The sequence below is a fragment of the Rissa tridactyla genome, chromosome 1 (assembly GCF_028500815.1).
Source record: "Rissa tridactyla isolate bRisTri1 chromosome 1, bRisTri1.patW.cur.20221130, whole genome shotgun sequence".
Lineage (NCBI taxonomy): Eukaryota > Metazoa > Chordata > Aves > Charadriiformes > Laridae > Rissa > Rissa tridactyla.
The window spans coordinates 12002294-12026949 of record NC_071466.1 but is presented as its reverse complement, the minus strand read 5'-3'; the positions used below and the strand labels follow the sequence as shown (position 1 = coordinate 12026949).

The 24656-nt window shown below is 54.8% G+C and overlaps 2 protein-coding genes and 1 pseudogene across 6 annotated transcripts; 2 read left to right on the top strand and 1 right to left on the bottom strand.

The window, feature by feature from the left end:
- Positions 1-24656, top strand: part of LOC128902432 (olfactory receptor 51E2-like) — a 107676-nt pseudogene that overhangs the window by 13403 nt on the left and 69617 nt on the right.
- Positions 168-24380, bottom strand: LOC128913275 (olfactory receptor 51L1-like). 2 transcript variants are annotated; one of them, XM_054210487.1, is made up of 4 exons: positions 5135-7627; positions 4914-5007; positions 1619-1984; positions 168-937 (listed from the first exon to the last, which is right to left on the bottom strand). In XM_054210487.1, the coding sequence occupies exon 1, from the start codon at positions 6225-6227 to the stop codon at positions 5235-5237; it is 993 nt and encodes a 330-aa protein (XP_054066462.1). In that variant the 5' UTR covers positions 6228-7627; the 3' UTR covers positions 168-937; positions 1619-1984; positions 4914-5007; positions 5135-5234. The 2 variants fall into 2 exon arrangements, with proteins under 2 accessions (XP_054066462.1, XP_054066473.1); XM_054210498.1 differs by lacking the exons at positions 168-937; positions 1619-1984; positions 4914-5007; positions 5135-7627 and adding exons at positions 11116-15200; positions 23516-24380.
- LOC128913329 (hemoglobin subunit rho) lies at positions 7642-21896 on the top strand. 4 transcript variants are annotated; one of them, XM_054210654.1, is made up of 4 exons: positions 7642-7749; positions 20245-20360; positions 20479-20701; positions 21711-21896. In XM_054210654.1, the coding sequence occupies exons 1-4, from the start codon at positions 7690-7692 to the stop codon at positions 21837-21839; spliced, it is 528 nt and encodes a 175-aa protein (XP_054066629.1). In that variant the 5' UTR covers positions 7642-7689; the 3' UTR covers positions 21840-21896. The 4 variants fall into 4 exon arrangements, with proteins under 4 accessions (XP_054066629.1, XP_054066649.1, XP_054066656.1 ...); XM_054210674.1 differs by lacking the exon at positions 7642-7749 and adding an exon at positions 17318-17594; XM_054210681.1 differs by lacking the exon at positions 7642-7749 and adding an exon at positions 18200-18217 and having other exon boundaries at positions 20243-20360.

Genomic DNA, 24656 nt, shown 5'->3' with positions numbered 1-24656 from the left:
TTATACATGAAAGGCAGCGTGAGGTCATCAGGCACAGGCTGTCAGCTTTTTAGAGCCAGGCTGGGATCTCCTGAATTGCTGATTAAGGTGGAGCCTGGGAAACTCTCCTGCAGGTATGTCCTGCAGGTAGCACACCCTTCGGGCCGGAGACGGACCCTGGAGCCAAAGCAGCAGCATTTACATGTCAAACCCTGCCTGGAAAACGGTGTTTCTCATCTCAGAGCCTAAAGCTGCAGCTTGGAGTAGTCTGGTGGCGGGAGGGGGGGGAGGGGGAGGGTCCTCCCAGCTGCAGAATTTTACCTTCTAGTGCAAATCAGGCACCTCGGCCACAGAAACCTGTCAAATAACAGCTAACGCAAACAACTCACCAGCTCCCATGTCCGCCAGGAAGGAGGATACCTGCCCCTGGACCTGAGGGGACACCGGCAGGGAGGGCAGGGAGGTGGCGATACTTATATGCTTCCCCTGAGTCCCCATGGGGCTCACAGGCAGCTGGGAGCGGCAGAGCTCTGATCTGTGCTGCTTTGGACAAACGTGATGAAAAGAATAGAGAGTTAATGGGATTTTGTGTGGAACTCCTTCAATGGGAGCTGCCTGGCGAGAGATGACCTTCCGCTGCAGATTATGGCCTGGAGCACACAAAGCCTTCGGAGCGCTGCAACCATCCCCTTCCCAGCGGGGCGGGGATGAGGTGGGATGGCGGAGGACACACGGGGGAGTGATGCTGACCTCCTCCAGCCAGCCCTGCGGAGATGGCACAGGATCTGCTGCCATCACCGCCCCCAGCCCTGCTCTGCTGCCTCCGTGGGTGTTCAAGCGCTGCCGCTCCAAGCACCAGGGTGATTAATGCAACCAACGTGTCTGCTCTCTGCAGCAGGCTCTCATTGCCATTCCTGCTCTGAGTGCTCAGCGCTGGCTTGTACTCCGGGAGGACTCTCTTTGGGGGGCACAAAAAGAAGATTCAATATTAACCACGAGTGGGAATGGGTGGGTGAGCAGAAAGAGGTTGTGGAGGAATGGAAACTAATAAATGTATGAAAAAAGTCAAACTTGGGTACCTTAAATTAAGCACTAAATCTAGATTTATTGGCTGAAATAAAACCAGACAGATTAACATTAGCCAGATGTTTTCCTTTTCTTTTCTTCTTCCTTCCTTTCTTTTTTCTTTGCTCTCTCAGGAAAATTGTGACCTGGCCTCTTGGGAATCAACATTTCAATATTGGATTTTCAAGCCCCCAGCACTGGGATATTTGCAAAAACTCACTGTCACCAGCTGTTGGCACGTGCGTACCTTACGGCTGCCCAGCCCCAGCGCAGATATTGTAGCACATAACCTCTGGCTCAGATTGACTCTCGTGTAATAATTCATGGGTTTAATTAAATAAAGTCCTCAAGCCTTAACGATCCACTTGAGAGATCTGTGGCATAGGCAGACTAACGCTTTCTAATGCCTGAAAATCAATTTTATATTGATAAAACTGGAATTATTTATTCATATATTATTTATTTATGTCCCAGACCTAATTTGGGTATCCTTCCCAGCGGGTGAGTCAGTGGCCCGTAGCTCTTGCAGGGTCTCGGGGTGGGGGACCGAGCTCAGCTCATTTCTCCTTCTCACCTCATTCCCAGGGAGCAGGACCCAGAGCAGCCCCAAGGACGGCAGGTTTTGGCATCGCCCGGCAGCTTTCCGGGGTTCCTCCCTCCTGTCCCACACTGGTGGCAAGCTATGGCTCAGGTCTGAAAAGCAGGCATGGGGTTTTAAGCTCCTCAGCAATTGGGTTTTCGACCTAAAAGTCTCCAAATCAAAGCACAGCCACCTTTTGAATGCGGTGGCTGTATTTGGGGTGTGCGTGGTGCGCAGGTCTCCGTGCACATGCATCCTTTCTCTGACAGGCTTCGTTGGGCTTCCTCTGCAAAATGCTTTCAGTAAGCTGCTCAGGTGAGGACCCTCTCATGGAGACATCACTTCTGGACTGTCTCCCTGCTTCAGAAAAAAAAAGAGGAAAATGAGAAAAGGAAGAAGAAAAGGAGAAACACCATTTCCCTGAAGGTCCTGACACAGGACAAAGAACTTATGGGGTGAGTCTGGCATGAGGCAACCCGTGTGACCCCATGGATTTGCTTTCTCACTTGTGGTCTCCAAAGCGGAGATGTGTCGCCCTCCTTGTTGCCATGAGGAGCTCCCCATCCTGGGCTGAGGCCAGCGGGGGCGGCCGGGACCGGAGCATCCCGCATCCCGCATCCCGCATCCCCCAGCAGAGGGAAGCAGCGAGCCGCGCTCCGCCCGCCCGCACCCCCCCGCCGGGGTACCCTGAGCCCGGCAACCCCCGGGGAAGGGGAGCGGGACTTTGCAGGGTTCATGGCTTCACGCCTCCCCGCTGCTGCCCCCAACGCTCTCGGCTGGAGAGACGGGACCGGCCCCGGCTGTGGTGGTGTCCCCGGGCTCCCAAGTTGCCATGGAAGGACTTGCTCCGGAGCCTGGCACCCACATTGGGGCCAGGGAATTGCTGGGAGGGCTGGAGCCCCTCTGCTGGGAGGACGGGCTGAGAGAGTTGGGGGGGTTCAGCCTGGAGAAGAGAAGGCTCCGCGGAGACCTTGGAGCCCCTTCCAGTCCCTCAAGGGGCTCCAGGAAAGCTGGGGAGGGACTCTGGATGAGGGAGGGGAGCCATGGGACGAGGGGGAAGGGGTTTCCACTGCAAGAGGGGAGATTGGGCTGAGATCTCGGGCAGAAATTCTTGGCTGTGAGGGCGGTGAGCCCCTGGCCCAGGTTGCCCAGAGAAGCTGTGGCTGCCCCATCCCTGGAGGGGTTCAAGGCCAGGTTGGCCGGGGCTTGGAGCGACCTGGGCTGGTGGGAGGTGTCCCTGCCCAGGGCAGGGGGGTAGAATGAGATGATCTTCAAGGTCCCTTCCAGCCCAAACCATTCCATGATTCTGTGATTCTATGAGAGGGCTGCAAGGATCTAGTCCAAGCGCTGTGTCACCCAGCAGCCTGGCCACCAGCAGATCCCTGGGGAAGAGTTTAAGTACAAGGCAAACATGCAGTGGTGCTCCTCCACGCAGAAGAGCACGAGGGCTCCTCAGTCAGAGAGGCTATTTTGGTATTAAAGGATTGCTCTCTTGTGAATTTTTCTTGCTGCTTTTCGAGCTTGTAGAAACCTTTGCCATCCACAACGTGCTGCAGAGCTCTTCCCCGAGGGAGAGGGTCTGTCCCGCTGAGGACAACGGGTCTCGCCCGTGACCAAGGCTCTGCCAAGCAGCTCTTAGGCAAAGGGTGTCTGATAGAAGCTCTCACCAGAAGCTCTCACCAGAACAACCCAAAACCTCGATACTGGAGGAAGCAGAATTACTGGTCTAGAGGGTCTTTAACTGGGGCTTGTAATTTCATTATACATTGGAGGATGCATAAACGTGTCTTCATGGGTTATATCATGTGTGCCAAGGGGTCTGAGCCTGGAAAGGCCGGGGGAATCCACCAGACCACTTTTTAAAATACGTATAGTTCCCAGTAACAGTGCTCTCAAGGACATGCTGATCTTCCTTGTTACAGCGCTGGGTGCACAGTCCATAATAAACACTGGCAGAAAACACGAGAACAGTTCTTAAATATTTAAACTGTTTCAAAATGTCCTTCCACGGGTAGTCAGTTCATACGGTGCCTGCACCTCTGGGTCAGCTGGAAGGGAGCAGCTCCTTTTGAAACAGCACTACCCCATCAGCTCAAGTGGGAAGAAATCAATCTTCTAAGTCTAAATGAGCCTGTCTGAGGAGGCGTGCTGCAGAGCCTTATGGAAACTCCAGCATACTAATTAGTGCACGCTAATTCAGGAATGACAGCAATTTCAAGTGTTGTAGCCTAACCCAGGCAAAATGCTCCAGGTGAAACAAAGAAAAACCTGGGGAGGAAAGCACCTGTGTTTTAAAGAGAAGACAATACTTTTGGTTAATATCTGAGAGTCCAAAAGTCCTTGCTTTATATAAAGGATTCCCCTTGCAGACCTGGGGGGCTGCTGCCATTATCAGCCCCCTGTTTGGGACACCAGTCCAGCTGTATCTGTGGAGGGTCGACCTTGCCAGGCCTGGCCCTCTCTGCTCCCAGCCACCCTCATCCTCTACCTCACATATAATGGACCAAGTCCAAATGGCCAGTGACCAGCCTGGTCTCCCTGGGGGCAAGAATGGTCCCAGGTGGCCAAAGGGACCGTCATAGAGAGCAGTGCCTGCCCTGGCACCCACACCGACACCAGCAGTGCTCATGTGGACATGACCAGCACGACCCAGCCCCATTCCTCCTCAACGGATGGTCAGGACAGGACACGACCCTCTCCTGCTTGAGCCCTGGAGCAGACCAGAAGCCTGTCCAGATCCATGCCCAGACCCTGGGCCCTGTTTGTCCACTCTGCAGCTCCAGCCTTGGGTCTTTCCAGGTTCTGGTCTTCTCCCATTCATCAGTTAGTCCAGCTTAACCTTTGTCACCAAATCCCACACGTGCACCCCCGTACGCAGACAATAAGGTCACTCAGAAGAGAGCCAGCAGCGAGTTTAATGAGCAGACAGGGCAGGTTGTGGTCATCAGGTGCTTGACCTGGAGGGTGCATTGACCAGCAACTTGTCTAGACTTGATCAGCTCCTCTACCAGCCCCCCTCCATTTTCCCATGCTCATTTCTTCCCGATACACCCGGATACCTCCTTTCCTTTGCCTTTGGTCCTTTTTCTAAACATCCCATAATACATTTGCACGTTTCCCCAAGCCCCTTGAATCACCCCATATAAAATTTTACACAAGCCCCACCGAATACCCAGCACTAAGTCTGCACTTTCCCAGGGAACCCATGATAATTTTCTTTCTCCCTTCTCAGCAGTTGTGCTTGAACCTCTTTCCTCCTGGATCCTCTGTCCACCCCTCGATCACTGACCTTGGATGTGGTCGGTGATATTGTCTCTGTTATCTCCTGGGGTCCTGGGTTTGTGTGTCTCAGCATCATTTCTTATGTTTCCTGTCTTTGGGCTCTGTTTATATGTTGAAGAGACATCAATCAGATATTCTTACAAACGGTGGTTCTTAGATTGCAGGTACCTGCATATCCTTTACCTTTTGTATACCTTTTATATCCTTATATCCTTACTTGCCACATACCCCTACATCGGCAGAAGTTTGGCATGTTCCCCTCTCCTGGCTGGTCTTCTTGGGGGTTGAACCTTGTGTAAGACAGTTGGCAGTGACCATCGTATTGGCTTTAGTGGCAAATGGCAGCCCTGGATTTGCGGACCCCTCTTTGGCACAGCATCCTCAGTATCCGTCTCCGGATTGGTTTGGTTTTCACGCTGTAAACGATGGGATTCAGGATGGGTGGGGCAAGGAAATGGAGGCTGGCTGTGAAAACGTAGGCCTGGGGGGACACGTGTTTGCCAAACTGGTGCATCATGGACAGGCAGATCATGGGGATAAAGAAGAGGAGGACAGCACAGATATGTGAGATGCAGGTGTTGAGGGCTTTGAGACACTCCCTCCAAGTTGCAAAGTTCAGGATGGTCTTAAGGATGAGTAGGTAGGACAAGAGGATGAAGAGCAAGTCCAAAGCCAGTGTGGAGAGTAGCACAAAAAGCCCATAACTACTGTTAATCCTCGTATCCGAGCCTGCATGTTTGATGATGTCTGGATGCAAACAGTAGGGATGGGAGAGCTCGCTGACCCTGGTGAAACACAGCCGAGTCAGCAGGATTGGGAGTGGCAACTGGACAAGGGTGGTCCTCACGACGATTGCCACACATATCTTGGTGGTCACTGAGTTGGTGAGGATGGAGGAATATCGCAGGGGGTGGCAGATGGCCACGTAGCGATCGAAGGCCATTGCCAGAATGACAGCAGATTCAATATCCGTGAAGGAGTGAATGAAGAACATTTGGGTAAGGCAAGTGCTGAAGCTGATCTCTCTGGCCTCCAGCCACAGCGTCCCCAGCATGGTCGGGAACGTGGATGTGGACAAGCCCAGGTCGGCCACAGCTAGCATAGCAAGGAGTAGATACATGGGTGTGTGGAGGCTCTGCTCGGCCCTAATGATGGAAAGGACAGTCAGGTTCCCCAGCAGTGCCAGGAGGTACGTGGAGCAGAGAGGAACAGCAGACCACATCTGAGTGGTTCCCCATGCTGGAAAGCCACCCAAAAACAATGATAGGGTCCTGGTGTGGCTGCTGTTGGTCTCGGTCGGGATGAAACAAGGATGCTCCATCTCATCCTTGAATAACTGTCATGGAACGAAAGCCAGCAAGGTCACAAATCACACACAGGCAGTAAGAAACGGGGACAGTCCAAGAGCCCTTCAGCCTGAGGACTTGGGTGAGAGACACCAGCGAGACCAGCAAAGCCCTACTGCAGCAAAGCTTGCCAGGAGCCGTACAGAAACAGTCGGAGCCCACTCACCTCCACCTGCCGCACACCCCGACACAGAAACCCTGCGCAGGCAGGAAGCACGTGTGTGTGTTGTGTGCCCAGTGTGGGCAGGTCCTGGTTCTGGCTGCCTGGCATAGCGGGGGAATGAACAATTAAAAAAAAAAAAAAAAAAAAATGTCCATGAGTGCTTGTGTAAGTGCAAATCAAGAGAGAGAGAAGTGACATTGCAATTAGAGAGGGCCACGGTGAGCTGTGATCTTGAATTTTTTACTTTTGCTGTGAATCTCCAGTAAAAGAAGAGGAGCTGATAATGAATCAGATACTGGTCTGCCTGTGGAAATGTAGCAGCTTTCTGAGGAATGGAGACCAGTAGAGCCTGGTCCTTTTAGACCAACAAAACACAGGTCATCTACAAACACACGGAGGGAAAAAGACCTACTTAGGCTGAAGGATAGTGATTGTTCACAAAGGAACGTGTGTAAATTGTACGCGGATAAATGTGAGCTGGAAATGACAAGGACATCGTATGAAAGCAGGATGTCTCTGGCCATCCTCCCACTAGAAACACAGGGAGGAGAGATGGAACTGCTTTGACGGAAAGTTTTCTTTCTGTGAACTCACGCTGCCTCATGCTGCAGGGAAGGGTGGGGACGGGACTCAAGGACTGTAATCTCTAGAGTCCTCTCCCCAGGCTCCTCCGCACGGAGGACCTAACTCCGGTCCTCACGTCTGGCTTTGAAGGACCATCTGCCACAGGGGTTCCCGTGCTCCCTCGGGTTGGGGGGCTGTAGCGAGCAGAACAAGTGCACCCTCAGCATATTTCAGTGCACCGTGCTAGATGGGTGCTGCGTCAGTTGCGTGCATGGAGAACTGGGGAACCTCCTTGTCTCAGCCACGTTTTCTGCCACGACTCAGCCCCCGCCACCGCGGCGTGCCCTGGAGCCAGGGAGCATTATGTTGCCCAGAGAAGCTGTGGCTGCCCCATCCCTGGAGGGGTTCAAGGCCAGGTTGGCCGGGGCTTGGAGCAAGCTGGGCTGGTGGGAGGTGTCCCTGCCCAGGGCAGGGGGGTGGAATGAGATGATCTTGAAGGTCCCTTCCCACCTAAACCATTCTGTGATTCTATGATCTCCAGCAGGCAGAGCGTGAGCTGGGGCTGGGCTGGCAGAATGCAAGACACGACCCCCCCCGCCCCGAATTTGGGATCAGGGCCATACTAAGCTCTCACATGTCACAGCCTGGCAGGAGGAGCACAAAAGGAGGGTGAACCCTTTTGGTTGCTTTTCTTTTACGTACTCCCCAAAATGACAAATTCCACGGACGCACCCCAGGATTTCACTGAGACCGCGTGTCCTCACGAAGCTGTGAGTAGAAAAGGGGCTGCACCCTGCTCTGGCATAAAGTTTTTCTCTGAATGGATGCAGGGCTACCCATTCCCCTTTGGAGGCAGGGAAACAGGAGAGTCTGGGTTCTCCGAGAGGTGTCCCATCTCCGTGCCAGCCCTCTGGAAAGGGGGCAGAGCACAGCTCCTTGGAGCGACACCATCCTCGGGGAGCTGAAAGGAGCTGGTCCGTAGGAGGGTGTTCGCAGGGGTGTTTGCAGGTGGGAGCATCACGGACCCTGTCCGCGTCTGGGGGGAGTGGGGACCCAGCTGAGCCACCCCCCCACAGCGGCACAGAGCAAAGAGCCCACTCACCTGCCTCGCTCACGACCGCCCCGAGCTTCCCACCAGCTCCGCTGCAAGGAAGCAGCCTGCTCCTGAGCTCCTGACCCTCACTCAGGGCCACCGCAGCGGAGGATTTATGGAAGATCCTCCACCGTGGGAGAGGGCTGGCCTGGGAGCAGGAGGGCTCTTGGTTTCTCAGCTCTCAGAGCAGATGCATTAACCCCCACAGCGCCAGGTCCACCCTGGCACATGATGCAGCTCTGCGCTGTGCCCTCAATCCCTGCTGATGGTGGCAGGGGATGCACCCTGACGACCCCTTCCAGAGATGCCGTCCTCCTCCCCTCCTCTCCCTCCCCAGAGACTCAGGCCAGGCGCGGTTTGGGTAGAGGAGCTCCTGCTCTGTGGCAGGGTGGTGGACAGATGAGTCTTAAAGGTTGTTGCCAGCTCCACTTCAGTTCTGTGGATGTGGAAGGAAACCCTGGAAGAGGTCCATGGTCTCTGGAGCGGACCAGAGCTATGGGGCCTTGCATCCCATCGCCAAAAGCGGCCTTAGGCAGATGCCAAGAGAAGAATGTAAGAACAGAACAAGTGTGCTTAGTAATGCCTCAAGCACTTTCCCAGCCTCCAGCAATTTGTATTCCAGGGGATTCCTGAGCCAGAACCAGTTCATATATACGTAATAGCCCAGAAAGGACTTTTTCCTTCCACTAAAGGTTCATTTGAATTTGAATTTGAACTGCGACACACAATGACAAGAAGATCTAGAGCCACTACATGCTTGTCTTCTTTGTCTCTCTCAAACACGTTTCTTTGAGAGCTCCTAATTCATGTATTGGAAGAGACAGTGTACACCGGATCCCTGCCGCCCATCTTAGAGCTATTCAAAGGTGCTTGTGCTGACACAGCCCATAGCAGTGTCCATGGTGTGACAGATGCCTTCTTGACCAGTGGTGCACGCTGTCTTCAACGTCAGGTCATAAGTCCTGGGTCTCCAAGATGTGCTGTTTGCCCTCCAGGAACACCGTCTCAAGCTCCTTGATCCCTGTGGGGCCCACATCTGAATGGTCCCACAGGTGCATGGTCCCAAATCTGCATCTTTGCCTTCTTCCACCTTCCAGCTTTCTTCTTCTTCACCCACTGTTTCAGGACCACTGTCTGCTGCCCTGTCCATGGACCACCCAGACCATAAGCCTCACTGGGTATGGGGTGAAGACCAAGGAGGTGTGGGGATGGGTGTTTGGCTTGCCCTGTAAGGAGCAGCCTGGAGCCCAGCACGGCTCTGGCAGGGGAAGCCGGATGACCCTGGGTTCAGCAGCTTCCCCTCTGGCTGGCCCCAAAATGCCTCCCTGAGCATCCCAGCCCCCATCAGCTGCCCTGGGTCATTCCAAGCTCCTGCCGTAACTCACTCATCTTTTAGTCCTCCCATTGGGGTGCTTTGGGGTGCGGAGCATCATGAGCCCCAGAGCGCAGCCACTGGAGTGGTGAGAGAGAAAAGGGATTTGAGGGAGCCCTGTGAGATGGTCCTCAGGAGGCCAGGGCTGGAGCACGTGCCTGGGTGACACGCTGAGTTCGGCTGGACCAGAAGAGACGCTCCGGGACATCGACCTCCATCTCCATCAGCTCTTTGAGGTCTTCCCTGCACAGACCTCTTGCTGTGCCTTTATGGTGTGACGGCAGACACTCCTGCAGCGTTGCAATTACACTTCAATCCAGAAGGTCAGGAGCACATCTAGGTATGATTTAAAACCCCTCTCAGCCCTCAGGAAGGTTCTTGTGAGAGGCAGAATGTTCATGGGGGGTCTTCCTAAATCCTGGGATGGATTTTACTGCAGCATTTGGGGCACTGATGGATGAAGCATTTTGAAAATGACATAATAATAAAATAAATGCCCCGGGAGGATTTCATCTGACTAGAGGAAATGATGAGAACAAAATGCTTTAATAGCCATTGTTGGGGAGGGGGAGAAATGGAATATTTAATGCTGAACATTATAGCTCAAGAGCCTCAGAGTGGATGAAGATGGTCAGATTTCAGTATCTTAAGTTATATTTATTACCGTATTCTTTGGGGCCTGTCTCACCCCACTGGTAAAACGCTAATGAAGAAATATGGTGCACCGGGATACGGTGAATGCATTTTTATGGCAAGGAGAAATTGCATTAGGGAAATGTTAACTTAAAGATCTAAAACGTTTGCGTTTGTGCAGTCATTTTGGTGGAGGTTTGTTACCGCAGCCATCACAAACCGCTGAGCACATATCGCTGCCGCTGAGCAGCGGGATTGAGCTCTGCGAGACCAGGAGACTGATCACAGCCCGGGGTGGCAGCCCAGGAGGGGCTGCCTTATTTTCGGAGCGAACTGAGATAAGCAGACCGTATCCCCATCCTGGATAGTTGGGTGTAAATCCCACACAGCTACACACAAAAACCACAGCCTGCACGGACCGTCAAGGGGGAATTTTGCTCCCCACCAGCTCACGCATGAGCACGGGCTCTTCACGCGCCCCAGGGGACAGCAAAGCCCTTTCCCTCTGCCCTGACCGAGAGAGGCACAGCCCATGCAGCCCCACCGCGGACTCGCTGCGGCACTCCCGGCTTCTGCAGCAGGTTACTGTGCTGCCGGAGCGGGGCCAGAGGAGGCCCCGGAGATGCTGGGAGGGCTGGAGCCCCTCTGCTGGGAGGACGGGCTGAGAGAGTTGGGGGGGTTCAGCCTGGAGAAGAGAAGGCTCCGCGGAGACCTTGGAGCCCCTTCCAGTCCCTCAAGGGGCTCCAGGAAAGCTGGGGAGGGACTCTGGATGAGGGAGGGGAGCCATGGGACGAGGGGGAAGGGTTTTCCGCTGCAAGAGGGGAGATTGGGCTGAGATCTCGGGCAGAAATTCTTGGCTGTGAGGGCGGTGAGCCCCTGGCCCAGGTTGCCCAGAGAAGCTGTGGCTGCCCCATCCCTGGAGGGGTTCAAGGCCAGGTTGGCCGGGGCTTGGAGCAAGTTGGGCTGGTGGGAGGTGTCCCTGCCCAGGGCAGGGGGTGGCACTGGGTGGCCTTTAGGGTCCCTTCCCACCCAAACCGTTCTGTGATTCTATGATTCTACGATTCTACAATTCTATGATTCTATGATTCTAATCAGCGCCCAAACTGGGGAAGGGCTTGGGGCATCCAAATCCCAGCACCTCCTCTGGGAACCCCAGTCACTGGTGGGACTGGGGTCCGGAGGAAGCCCACGTACCCCTGGGCATCCCCCTGCCCTGTGCTGGCAGCACAACGGGTGTCCAGGGCCGTGCCTCAGTTTCCCCTCTTGCCCCACCGTGCCCTGCTCTGGCCTCAACATGCTGTGAGGTTTCACTGACAGCAGAGGGAGCAGGAACCCCCCCATCCCCCGGCAGTGGTTTTGCCACATCTGACATCGCACCCACCTGTTGACCCACAGGGGGTCTGGGGTGGTGGGTCCAGTGCTGTGCCGTGCCGCCGTCCCTGGGCAAAGCCACACGCACAACTAGCATGGTGCCATGGGGAGGTGGGGGTTCCTGGGGGGGAAAAAGTCAGGTCTGCTCCAGCCACTCATGCGGGGCGTCTTGGCCAGCATTTCTTTTCCTTCCCCCTCCCTTCCTTAAATCCGTGCCTCTAGTTTCCCTTCCTGGAAAAACAGGGTTTGCTTCCATTCGCATCAACCCGAATGGACGTTGCTCCTCTTCCGAATGAACCGGCACCGGGGTTCCCCAGGGAGTGCCACATCTCAAACATGAAGAAAAAGGCGATTCCCAGGGCAGCTACGGATGGCCCTAAACCGCATTTACCCAAAAAGCTCCTCAATCCCAGTGTAAAGCGCCCAGCTCTCCCCCGCACACAAGAGCTTGCCCCGTGGGCTCGGTGCCCACCTGCATGGAGTCAAACACCAAACCGGCCTGGCACTGACGCTAACGACGGCCCGGCTAAGGGAGATTACACCTTGTTTTATCCCTGGGGTAGGAGGAGGGCACGGGCAGCAAACGTCCCCCTTTCCTGAGGGGGATCCTGCCCCGCCATGAGCATTTCATGGCACTTTGGGAGAGCAGCCGCCCTGCTCCGTGCCTCAGTTTCCCTTGCCAGGAAAACTCCCAGCCAGCGCAGGGGGAGCGAGGGAGCCCTCTGCGCCCCGGCCCCCGAGAGCCTTTCTCTGGCAGGGGGAGCAAGGTGCTGGGCTTCCCTTTCCTGTGGAAATGGGAAAGGTTTCAAAAGCAGCCGGCGCTTTTCACCCCCGCTTGCCAACACACAGACAGGCAATGGAGCAACAGGGGAGGGATGGAGAAGAGGGGCTGGTTGTCAGGACACGTCCCACCGTCCCTTTGGGAATGTGAGCCTGCCGTGGGCAGAGCTGGGGGGGACAATCATGAAAATCACCCCGCTGCAAGGGTGAGCAGCCCCTGCTTGCCTGGGTAATCCAGGGCGGCCCTCTCCCTCCTGGTTCTGCGAAGGACAATGAAATAAATAAATATTTTAAAGAAGCTAAATATTTTTCAGCTGGTTGCCACGCTGCCTCAGCAGAAAAATTTTCTGCCGCGTCAGAAGTCTGACACAGCACAAAAGGGGATCGCAGCTCCTTGGCCAAGGGCTGCCTTATCTCCCTGCAGCCGGGCTGCTGTTTGTGCCGAGTTATCGCCCGGCCGCAGCCGGGCTGGGGGAGGCTGACGTGACTCAGCACCCTCACCTCCCCCCCGCCCCGGCCCCTCCGCCGATGCCCGATGCAAACTCATCACACTCAATGTATGGCGGGGGAGCCCCCCATGGCAATATGGCAGAAAGAGCTAAAACACCCTGCTTGAGTGCTGGGCAGGGGATGCTGGTGCCAGCGCTGCCTTTCTGCCTGGGTACCCCAAAATAAAGTGTCCCCCTGGGCTGGGGGGCTGGGGGTCATTCCCTGACCCTGATCTCAGCTCAGCCCCACAGAGATGCCGTTATTTGGGACTCCCTGGGAGACACGGCCCGTGCCTGGTGCACGCTGCTGGGATGGTGGCTCCATGCGGTGGGGACCTCAGCAACATTAGGAACTGCCTTCAGGCCAGCCCCTGGTTCCCCCACAAGGCCTGGGAGCACAGAGGTGGTGGGATGAGCTGTGGAACACCAGGGTCTCTGGGGGGGGGAGCGGGGCACAGCTGGGGAGAGGCTCTGCCGGGGGGCTGCCCCACAGGCAGGGCTTTGGTGCATCGCTGAGGGGCACACGGCGGCAGGCAGCCCTCAAACGGCGGCTGCAAAGGGCTCGTCCCGGCTGCCATCCCATTTCCAGAGCCGTTTTTGCAGCTTGAATAAGTAGCGGGTGCCAGGATGGAGTCGGGTCTCTCTTTCTGCCTTCCTAAAACCAAGTCCCGGCACAGGAACAGGACTGGCTTCGTCCGCTGCCAGCATTAACCCCTTGAAAGGCATCAGGGGAACGTGACCCACTCAGAAAATGTGTTCCTGACCCAGCTGGTGCCACAAACAGGAGGAGGCAAGTCCTTGCCTGAGCTCAGCAATAAACTTCTTGGCTCCACAGGAGCTTTCCCTGCTCGCGGGGTGTCGTGGTTTGGGCAAACGAGGCCACAGGGACATCTTTCGTTAGCAAGAGCCCCGGGACTGTAAGGTCTGGGACACAGCTCTGGTGGTTCCCACCCAGTGCTGGGGGCTTTTTTGGGGGGGTCTGTGGTTAAGGGAGCCTTCTGCAGAGCAATGACAGGCAGAGCCAGCTAGACCTGCAGCTGTTCCTTAGGGAAAAAGGATACTGGAGCTTTGTTAGGGGGAAAGCGAGGCCGTTTGTCCTTACTCTGGAGTCTCCGGGGTTTAAATGCGTGGAGGGGTTTCCTGCTCTCCACGCTGTTCCTCTGCCCAGCACGGGTACAACCAAGTATCCTCCCGGAGCCGGGGGCTCCTCCGCTCTCCCTGCAGCAAGGCTGGGCTCGGTTTGTCCCAGGAGCCCTGGGCTCCCTCAGTGACCGCAGGTGAGGGCAGACGTGGGGCAGGGAGGGGAGCAACCTCACCTTCCAGCTGTGGGAACGCTCCCCAAGGCAGGAGCGGGGGCAGGGGCTGGGGGAAGCGGCGGAGGCAGGCAGCGTCGGGCACCACTCGCAGCCGTGGTGCTCGCTCTTCAGATTTGGAGCCACGTGTGTGCCCTGAGAGCACCATGAAAGCGCCGGGACTTTCCGAGGCAGAGGTTTCACGCCTCTTCTCTAAGGTCCTGAGGATGGTGTCCAACCGGCCTGGCGCGGCTGGGCTCGCTCCTGCAGGGATTTTCCCCTCCAACCCATCCCCCAGCGGGTGAGCCCTGACCCTCTCTGCTCCACGGGCTAATCCTGACCCCCCATGCCAGCACCTCTTGGCTCTGCGGCTCGTCCTTTCCTGGGCCTGTGACGCACCCAGGGGCCAGCCCTGGGCAATGGGTCTCTCTGGCCACTTTCTGCTCTCCTGAGTCGCCGACTGAGAGGAGTTTGGGCTGTGCATCAGCAGAGCTGCGTTTGCAAAAAAATGAGTGGAGTCCAGGGGAATTCCCCGCTGACCTGCCAGAGAGCTGTGACACCGGAGGGCGAGGGCACCGGTTCGGCCCCCAGCTCCAGGCGCTCTTTGTGCCTGCAGAACCGCAGGGATGCTGCAAACCGAGGAGGACCAGGACTTTTGGATGAGCCACAGTTCAGCCGGAGACAGGAGTGGGGCTGCACTGCGGGGCTTGAGCGTGCAGAGGGACACAGTGTCACTCGCAGGACTGTGGCAATGCCTGAGGGTTTTTGGCTGTGTAGACTTCCTAACCGGGGCACTGTAATTCATGGCACTGTGTTATCCCGTGGTATTATAAACACTTATTTCATCTGCTTGCGTAGGAGACCCCAGGAGGGATCTTTTCTGTGGGTCTGATTTTCATAGAATCATAGAATATGTTGGGTCGGAAGGGACCTTTAAAGGTCATCTAGTCCAGCCCCCATCCCTTTCTCTCTCCTCTGCTCATCTCCAGCTCTGGCAGTGCCCAGGGGCCCTGGGGAACACACATTTCGGGATGCCCACGTCGCTGGAGGAGCAGAGGGGAGGGCTTGGTGACCAAGTGTCAGCTCCCATCCTCCTGCGGTGGTACACACTTCGCCCTGGTGCGAATGCTGCCTTTGGGCAGTAGGCAGTGATGGGGGGGATCCTGAAATCCTGTCCTCTAACACCTCTCACCTGCCATAAGAGAAAAAAATGATAGAAAAACTCATTTTACCCTATAGATACCAAGGCTGCACACTGATGTGACTGGCAAACGCCGGCAGCTGATGTGTGCATGGATGTATGCCTGTACGGCTCTCCATGTGCCGGTGGGCAGCAGAGGCAGACCCCAGCCCCACTAATAATTCAGCCCATTTCTGCTAAACGCAGGGTCAGAAAACACGCTGTCACATCTTGAGGGCGGCCGGGCGCTGGCTTTTATCTCCGGTCGCAGTGAGGGTGGCGAGGAGCTATCTGGCGGGCGGCTCGCAGGGCGGCGATGGGCTGCCCGTGGGCGATAGGGGGGGAGGTGGGCATGGGGAGGGGGTCCTGGCCAGCCTCTGTGGGGCTGATAGCTGGCTGTCGCGGTACGTGGCTGCAGCCGGGGATGCTGCACCCGCCCCAGCACGGCAAAGCAAAGCAGAGCCCTGCTCAGGGAGAAGCGGTGCCGCAAGGGTCCAGCAGCAAAGTATCACACATCTGGTCTCAGCTGGAAACCCCCAGCTGGCTCCCTCACCCTCCTGCCCCGTTGCCCTTCCCCTCTGCACCCCGGGAAGTGCTGCACCACGTCCCCCGCTCGAGCTGTCATAGAATCAGAAAATGGTTTGTGTTAGAAGGGACATTAAAGATCATCTTGTTCCAACCCCCCTGCCCTGGGCAGGGACACCTCCCACCAGCCCAGCTTGCTCCAAGCCCCGGCCAACCTGGCCTTGAACCCCTCCAGGGGTGTCCCACTGTCCCACTTGGTGTCTCCTCCAGCCCTCAGCTCGCGTGGGCTTGTTTTGGAGGCCAGGGCAGAGGTGGGAAACCACAGGCTGGACCTTCCTGCCAGGAGCCTATTCCCTTCTTCTTAGAACAAGGGGAAACTGGCAGGGGAGGTTTAAGATGGATATTAGGAAAAATGTCTTCCCTGAAAGGGTTGTCAAGCATTGGACCAGGCTGCCCAGGGCAGTGGTGGAGTCGCCATCCCGGGAGGGATTTACAAGCCGGGCAGACGTGGTGCTGAGGGACATGGGTTAGCGGTGGACTTGGCAGTGTTGGGTTGATGGTTGGACTCGATGATCTGAAAGGTCCCTTCCAGCCTCGACCATTCCATGATTCTGTGATTCTTGTGCTGAGCAGATGAAAACCCCGATGAGGATGAGGGGGGAGAGCAAACCATCACCTCAATTATAGGCAGAAAAAACACTGCCTTAAACGAGACTGTCTTGGAGACAGCTTGTCATGAATAAAAAAGCTGCTTTTGCCTATTTCTGGATTGCTTTTCCCTGAGTTCTTGCGTTGAGGGATAACTCAGAAGCTGTTTAATTAAATCTTTAGCTTTTCCCCTGAATAATAGGGACATGGGTTAGTGGTGGTTTCGGCAGCGTTAGGTTGACTGTTGGACTTGTTGATCTTTAAGGTCTCTTCCAACTGAAGTAATTCTACGATCCCGTCTCTTATGCCTGACCATGTGCCGTCATCCCTTCACCTCACTCAGCTCTGAACCCCGCATAGCCTGTGACACTGGACTGGCTTTAGGGCTGAGTGTGTCCTGGTGGATCCCTTTACAGGAATATAGGGACAGGGGTGTATGAATGGGGCCAAGTCACGTCTCCTGCCGTGTCCTGGAGCTCCTCTATGCGTTTCTGTTGCAACCTGCCCCCAACTTTCAGGCAGTGTCGCTGAGACCCAAATTCCAGACCCAGGCGATTTCCTACAAAACCAAAGCAAATCAGTAAAAGACTCTAAGGCAACTAAAACACCGAGGCCCATGCTTGCATGATATGTAAGTCGCTATGTGGCATGAAACTCAGGCCAGAGCAGCTGGAGCAAGGGGTGCTCCACATCTCTTGGAGTAAGGACTAAAGAGTGCAATGGGTTAAACCTGGATCCTGAAATTAGAGATCCACGTTAGGGGCAGAGAGCCATTCATTTAACCTGCAGTTATATTTCCCCTTAGTTTATCGTTACGGCACAGAAACAATTTGAAATGTCTTCGTGTTGAAAGCGGAATGCCTGTGGCGATGAGCCACAGCTAAATTAGATAACTCTCCTCGCCGTAATAACATCAAGCTTTCTGCCCGCTCGCTGTAAAACTCCAATCTGCTCCGAATCTCCACCGTGGTGCACCCATACCTCTTCTCTTTGTGCTCTTTCCTATTCTCCCTTTCCCTCCTAAGGAAAAAAAAAATCCATTTTCAGCAATTCTCCTTGGCTTTTGTGTTCAGCTAGTCACCAAACAGTCCCAGCCAGGGAAAGCTGTATAAATTACGGTGATTCACACCAGCCTGCTGCTGCTCTGCATTTCCCCGAATCTGTCGTTGACCACATCCTGAACGGGTTTAGAGCAGCGTCTCCGCTGGTTTCCTTGTGGTCTGTGAGCATTTGGTAAGGCTTTGCTCTGCTCCTGAATTTGGGGTTCACCCGGACAGTAGCCCAAAGTCCCCTTTTGCCCCAAGCACCATTTCTGGTGCCTACACTGGCAGTGTGGGGGTGGGAAGTTATCTCTGGCCCTCAAATTAAATGAAGGCACTGGTGCTAGATTGGATGCAGCCAAAAGGACCAGTGGGGTAGGAGCAGGCTGAAGCTCATATATGAATTTACAGCCCAGAGCGGCTGTAAGAGGTTGTTCCTGTTACGGACTCCACATCCAGAGGCATACGAGTCTCCGATATGACCCTAATCCGATTAGCTGGCTGATTCACCTGCTTTTATTCCGTCTCTACGAGTGCCCATCCTACGGGATTTAAGGAGTTTAAAGAATTACTGTGTGTATAAAAGAAACCATTAAAAGGAATCAATACAGAAAAGTAGCACCAAGCGAGCTGGAACGACTTCAGCCTCTCTTTCTACTCTCTTTCCCCTGCCTTCCCCCTTCCCCTTTCCCTCACCAAGTTGTGACCATCCATCATTAACCATCCCGTGAAGAAGTGATCCTGCTCCCGCAACTGCACCAGCGAAAACAGACCCTGAGCGGGCCAAAGCATGGGACCAGGACCTGAGGTTTCTCACTGCGAGTCATGTCTCTGCCTGCTTTTCTGCAGAGTCCAGAAAAAAAGCATTTTATTAACCACAGTTGTTTGTTTTTTTTAAATATTAATACTGCAGTTAATACTCTCCTCCAAGCCTCTGTGTTTGATGTTGTCCTGCTTGTCCCAGCTTCACACCCCTCCTGCTCTCTGCTGCCCATCCCTGCGCTTTTTCGTGCTGCTGGTTCAAATGAAGAAGAAAAGCGTCATTATCTTTTCTCTTTTAAAGTTCAGCTCTGCAGAGCTGGCAAAGAGACTCCTATCGCAGATGAGGCAAATGCATTGCTAATAATAGACCCAGATGTAGCCTGGATTTTATTTTCAATGTGGGTCTGCCAGAAAACGCGGACCACAGGACGAGAGAAGTAATAAATGAGAAGGCCATGCTCGGTCACTCATTGCCATCCCCCAGCTGAGCGTACAGCTGTTTTGGCCAGCTCTGTGCCCAGCTCTATGGGCTGGCTGGCTCACATCACGCGGATATCTGCCTGTGAATTTAGGCTTGCACACGTTTGATTTCACCCTTTGAGTCCTGTCTCATTGAAAATTGACAACTCCTGACATCTTCAGATCTCCTCAAGGACCGAGGCCGTGTGTCTGCTCTTTAGGTGAGGAACTAAAGCCAGCACTGGCCACCTGCATGATACCTTTATCTGCACCGAGCAGCCTCCGCTCCACGCTGTGTTATCAGACCTCTCCGGTGCCTCGCTTACTGCTGAAAGGGGCCTGTGGGCCTTGCCTGGGATTCAGAAATTTTAGAAAATGAATAATGCCTCCTAGGACCCTGTGTCAAGGAGCTGAAATGTGACTACAGACATGAACCACCCCAGCTGGATCATAGTGATGGGCTTGTGACACTGCTCGGCGTGGCTCCGATGGGATCAATGGGGCGGTATCGATCTGTAACTGGAACGGGTCAGAGGTCTGGATGAAACCTCCTCGGCTGCCTACAGACAGACCCAAAGTCCACGGTCTTGTCCAGATGCCCTACGCCTCAAGCATCCTGGCTTTGCCTTTCTGGCCGTGGGAGCAGAGCTTCACCTCAAGGCTGAAAAACAGGAAAACGCCCCAGTAGTTCAACGGGAAAGTGACACCCAAATAAAAGCCTTTGGTCAGACCCTGAACTGGTGGGAATGGATGTTGCTGGTCTGGTTGTAACACGGTGGGGTCCTGCTACCCTTGTGCAAGGCATTTAACTTCCAAACAGGAATTAACAATGCCTTGCTAATACTGTACACACAGTGAAAGAGCTGAGGAGCCTGGCCCCAGTCGCAGCCTGCCACGGCACCAGCATCCCACACAGACATTCCTGGAAACCTGGAGCGCAGGGAGGTGATCTCCCATTCATTAACACCAAGCACGTGAATCTCCAGCACATGGTTCAGGTCTGGAGGAGCTGGACTGACGGGCTGATGTTTTCCACACTTTTGCCTGATGAAAGCTGCCCGCTTAGGAAAACGGACAGGGGCTTCTCTGTGGGTCTGTGTCCGAAGCTACAGAGCTGTGGCCATGGGCAACAGCACTTGGCATCCCCAAGAGTGTGCTCCCGTGCAGGAGTGCCCAAGTTCATAAATGAGGTCATCTATCCCATCAGAGAAATATGCCTCAAGTTTAGAGAGGCTGTAGGTCCTGCAGAGGACTCAAAGGTTGGGTGTTGCCGGGATGAAGCTGTTGTAAAGCGCCTTGCACATGGGTCAGTGCCTGCTGTGGGGCAGGGGGTGGCATGTGCATGGCTGTGGTGAGCAGGCAGTCAAGGGGGAAGGAGGGGGAGATAAGAGGTATTGTGTCCTGAGCCTGCCTGTTAAGCAAGTCACAGGGCTTTTTCCTTGAAGACCACACCTCAGTGCAGACTGACCACTCCATGGACAGACCGACCCACTGCCGGTGGGGACCCCCACCCTGTCCCCAGCCAATGACTCCCCAGCGCAGGACGGGGAGGAGCTGCTGGCAGGGGATAAAACCCCCCGTGGGGTCTGCAGCTCCACTACGGGGTCTGTGTCCTCCTACAGCTCGCAGCAAAGCCACCCGCCACCATGGTGCACTGGTCAGCCGAAGAGAAGCAGCTCATCACCAGCCTCTGGAGCAAGGTCAATGTGGAGGAATGCGGTGCCGAGGCCCTGGCCAGGTAGGTCCAGCTCCTGGGCATCTGCTCAGCTGCACCCTGGATACAGAAACCATGGCAATTGCATTTGGGAGCCTTAACATGTCTTTGTGTCTGCTTGCACCCCTCCATCTCTCCCCAGGCTGCTGATCGTCTACCCCTGGACGCAGAGGTTCTTTGATAATTTTGGGAACCTCTCTAGCCCCACCGCCATCATCGGCAACCCCAAGGTCCGTGCCCACGGCAAGAAAGTGCTCACCTCCTTTGGGGAAGCTGTGAAGAACCTGGAAAACCTCAAGGCGACCTACGCCAAGCTGTCCGAGCTGCACTGCGAGAAGCTGCACGTGGACCCTGAGAACTTCAGGGTGAGCTGTGCTTGGGGCTTGACCCTCTCTCCCTCCATCCTGCAGGGTAGCCCAGTGCCTGGAGAGTTTCAAAGACGCATAAATAATGTGTATTTTGGTTATCAAATGGAAAGGGGCTGGGTTGGATGGGAACTGGGGGAGAGGGGAAGGCTGGGCACTTGATTCTAGGAACCGCCAGGCCCCAGGCTGTGAGGGGTTGGGGGAAAAATACAGGGAGACGAACTGAAAGCCTGGAGGCTTGTGCAGGTATGGCTTGAGAAAAATGGGAGAAGGATGCCCGGAGGCCAAGTGGAGCTGAGGGTGGAGAGCATGGAGGGAAGTCTCGCTGTGTTTGTGCCATGGGCAGCCTCTCCCTGCGCCTCCTGGACCCCAGACTTTGTCTGCCCTTTTTCCAAGGCTGGCAGACATGGGAGGAGAGAGAAAAGCAAGCGTGGGATGGTCAGGGGCTGGCCACTGATGGGAAGAGATGCAGACTGGGATTGGAGACAGAGAGGACAGGTCTCAGTGTGGGGACAGGAGCAGCAGACGAGGGAGGGGAATGAAGCAAAAGAGAACAGGGTGCCAGGGGGTGAGAATTCACCGTGGGTGAAGAGAGGGAGCACTTCAGGGTGGAAGGGACTGAGAGGGCTGGATGCGGCTGATGGCCTCTGTTTCAGTCTCTGTGTAAGCCTGACTTTAGGGATGTTGCAGATAAACCTCACGCTGACCCTCTGCTCCAGCAGGCATGGGGTTTCACAGCAGAAAAAAAAAAAAAGAAAAGACAGAAAATGTCTGGAAAAAAAGTCTAGAGGTTGGAAAACGCAGGTGCAAGAAGAAGCAGAGCCAGACCAGGTGGATTCTGGTACATATGGTCAGCACAGGACTATTTTCCCGCACAGAGAATTCAGCTAAAAGAGATTCCCTGGGTTGCAGCCTCCAGGACCCACCAGTCCCTGGTCCCTGGGTCCTGCGCAGGGAGAAGGGGTGCTCAGCACCGAGCTGACCTGATTTGTTTCCTTCTCCTCTCCAGCTCCTGGGAGACATCCTCATCATCGTCCTGGCCGCGCACTTCACCAAGGACTTCACCCCTGCCTGCCAGGCCACTTGGCAGAAGCTGGTCGGTGTGGTGGCCCACGCTCTGGCCTACAAGTACCATTAAACCCTCTGGAGGCAGATGTGTCTGTAACAGTCAATAAAAAACCCCATATTTTCTGGACTTCTTAGCATGCTCCTGTGTCTCTGCGGCTGCCTGTGGGGTGGGAGGGAGGGAGCAGGGGGGCATGAAAGGGGGAAGGTGGGCTCTGGGATGCTGGGAGCATCACGCTCCAGAAAGGATGGCCAAAGGGGAGGTGACTTTTCCTGGCTATTCGGGCTGTCTCCGAAAGACATCAACCTGCTCGCTGCTGCCCTTTCCTGCCTGCCCGGTGGGGCTGGTCCTGGACCTCCACCCACAAAGTGATGCTGAGGTGTCCCTCACATATGGAGCTCCAGTGGGACATCTGGAAATATTGGCCTCTAAACCAATGATGGGCACGTCCCAGCCCACCTCTGAGCACCTCTGAGCTTGCTGAAATCACTGGGGGAGGATTTCTGACCTTTTCAGTGCAGAAGGGCAAGCTGCAGGGCAAGCAAGGGCCCGTCTGGCCCCGAACCTCTCCACCGGTCATGCATGCAGGGTTATAAATTTGTAGAGATTCACCAAAGCCACCTTAGATTAGGCAGAAATTTGGCCCTCCGTATTGTAGTACTGACTTATTTTTAACAAGCTGATAAAAAGCCTTTCTGAATCGGTGATGAAACTGCTCTTACTGTTACTCTTGTGCATTTTGATCAGAATACGATATTGAAAAGAACATGTGTATGATCCCAAGAGAAAGGGGTGAGGGCAGCTGTTTAAAACAGGACTGATCAGAGGTTTTTTTTTTTTAACTCAGATTGGCTTAATGGAAGCACGTTTTTTCACTGGAGTGGAAGGATTCTGCCTAAACACATCAGTTTCAGCAACGCTTTTCCAGGAATAACTTAAAAAGCAACAAGGACAGACATGTTGGTGTCACAGAATGATGAAATCCTTGTTTTGCATGACTTAGGAATAAATTTTCCACCTTCCTTCTGATAAAGCAGGGATTTGCACTTATGACCCCTCTGTCCTACACAGACAGCCTGTCTCAGACGCAAAGGAGTGCCAAGAGCATCCAGGGCTGGGGGAAAAGAAAATGAAACGAAAAAAAAACCTCAGAAACCAGTCCAGGTTTCCTGCAGCATGTCATTCTCCTTTCAGCGAGCAAATGGGCATTTCAGCATAATTTCAGGAGGTTAAGACTGTTCTCAAAGTCTTGTTAGCACGAAAGTGCAGTTCTACACCTTGGAATCATAGAATTATAGAATCATAGAATGTGTTGGGTTGGAAGGGACCTTGAAAAGTCATCTAGTCCAAGCCCCCCTGCAGTAAGCAGGGACATCTTCAACTAGATCAGAAGTTGCCACCGAACAGAAAAGGACTCCTGCAGTTGGGGAAAGCAGTAACCAAGTGTGCATTTCCAGGCCATCAGGCTGTGTAGACTGTCCTCTTTGGGGAGGGGAGCCCAGCCCCACCAGCACCTTTGGGGAGGAGGGCCCAGCCCCACCAGCACAGTGGCAGGGGGCAAAAGCAGTGCTGGTGTTTTACCATGAGATAAAACAGCCCTGGGGGCGATTCTGCAGAGTTGGTGCAGAGCGACGCTGGGATGCTCGAGCAGGGCTGGGAGCCACCAGGTGCCCAGGGGACACTGAGCCATCCTTAGCAGTTGTCTTAACAGCAGTTGGCTCGTGTTCAGGACCCAACCTCTGCCTTACCCTCTGTTAGGCCGTCTCAGTGAGCCCCAGGATCTCTGCATGGTGCAAACAGCCTTTTGGAGCCCAGAGTCCCTTCCAAGTGGTTCCAGCCTTCCGTGGGCTGACCAAGGCATGGCTGGCAGAGGCTCATTCCCGTTTTGCTGTCTGCTGCTTCCACTCCAAGGGGGACGGAGAGAGCTCCTGCCCTCAGCTGGGAGACCACGAAATGCTGGCACAGAGCGGTGGGATGAGCCCGCACAGGGCTGTCCAGCTGGGAAAGGAAGATCACGGCAAATAAAGTGGGAGCAAAGACACCCTCGAGACCTGGTGGCTTAAGACACAAGAAATTGCGTGTGTTGGAGGAGAGAGAAGAGGCTGGCCGGGATCCAGGGCGGCAGAGGCTGGGCACAGCTGCCACTCCTGCTGATAAGGGCTCTGGTAAAGCTTGGCGCGGGACACTGCCTCCTGCAATCAGAGTGACCAATTAATTCTGCTTGTTTCAGAAAGGCCGTCACTGCAGCTGCTTTGCACTGTCATCGGGATGGTTTGTCTATAAAAAGGGAAGGCTCCTGTCCATGGAAATGGGCATGGCCCAGTGTGGGATGACCTAGGGGATCTTCCACCCACACAAATGGAACAGCCGTCTGGAAGGATGCTCGAGGGAAGAAACCTGAGCATAGTGAAACCCATCCCAGGCAGACAGCAAAAGGGGCCCTAGTTTTCCTGCTGGGGATAAGCGTGCTGCAAGGTGTTGCCGTAGGCGCACTAGGGGAAAGGAAATCTCCCTTTGACTCCGTGAACTGGGAAAAAGATGCAGAAATTGCCTCTACGTGGCACGTTGTGATGAACATTTCCCCTCCCGCCCTGTGCCACCATCAACAGACAACCCCTGCGCTGGGAGCTCTGAGCATCCAGACGTTGCCAGCCAGGCCTCCGCCCCCCAGGCCATAACGCAGGTGATTTTAAAATGCATTTAAAATGAACTCTTCCTTATAAAAACGGACGAGGCGGATGGATGCCCTGGAGAAGCCCCAGGCGGAGAGCAGGGATGGGGCTGTCTGGGCTGTCGTGCCTTTGTGTTTTGCCAAGTGTCTCTGCTGTCTCGCGGCGTACAGGGCTGCTTACGGCCAGTGCTCGTGGTGCCCTGGCCGAGATCACCCTG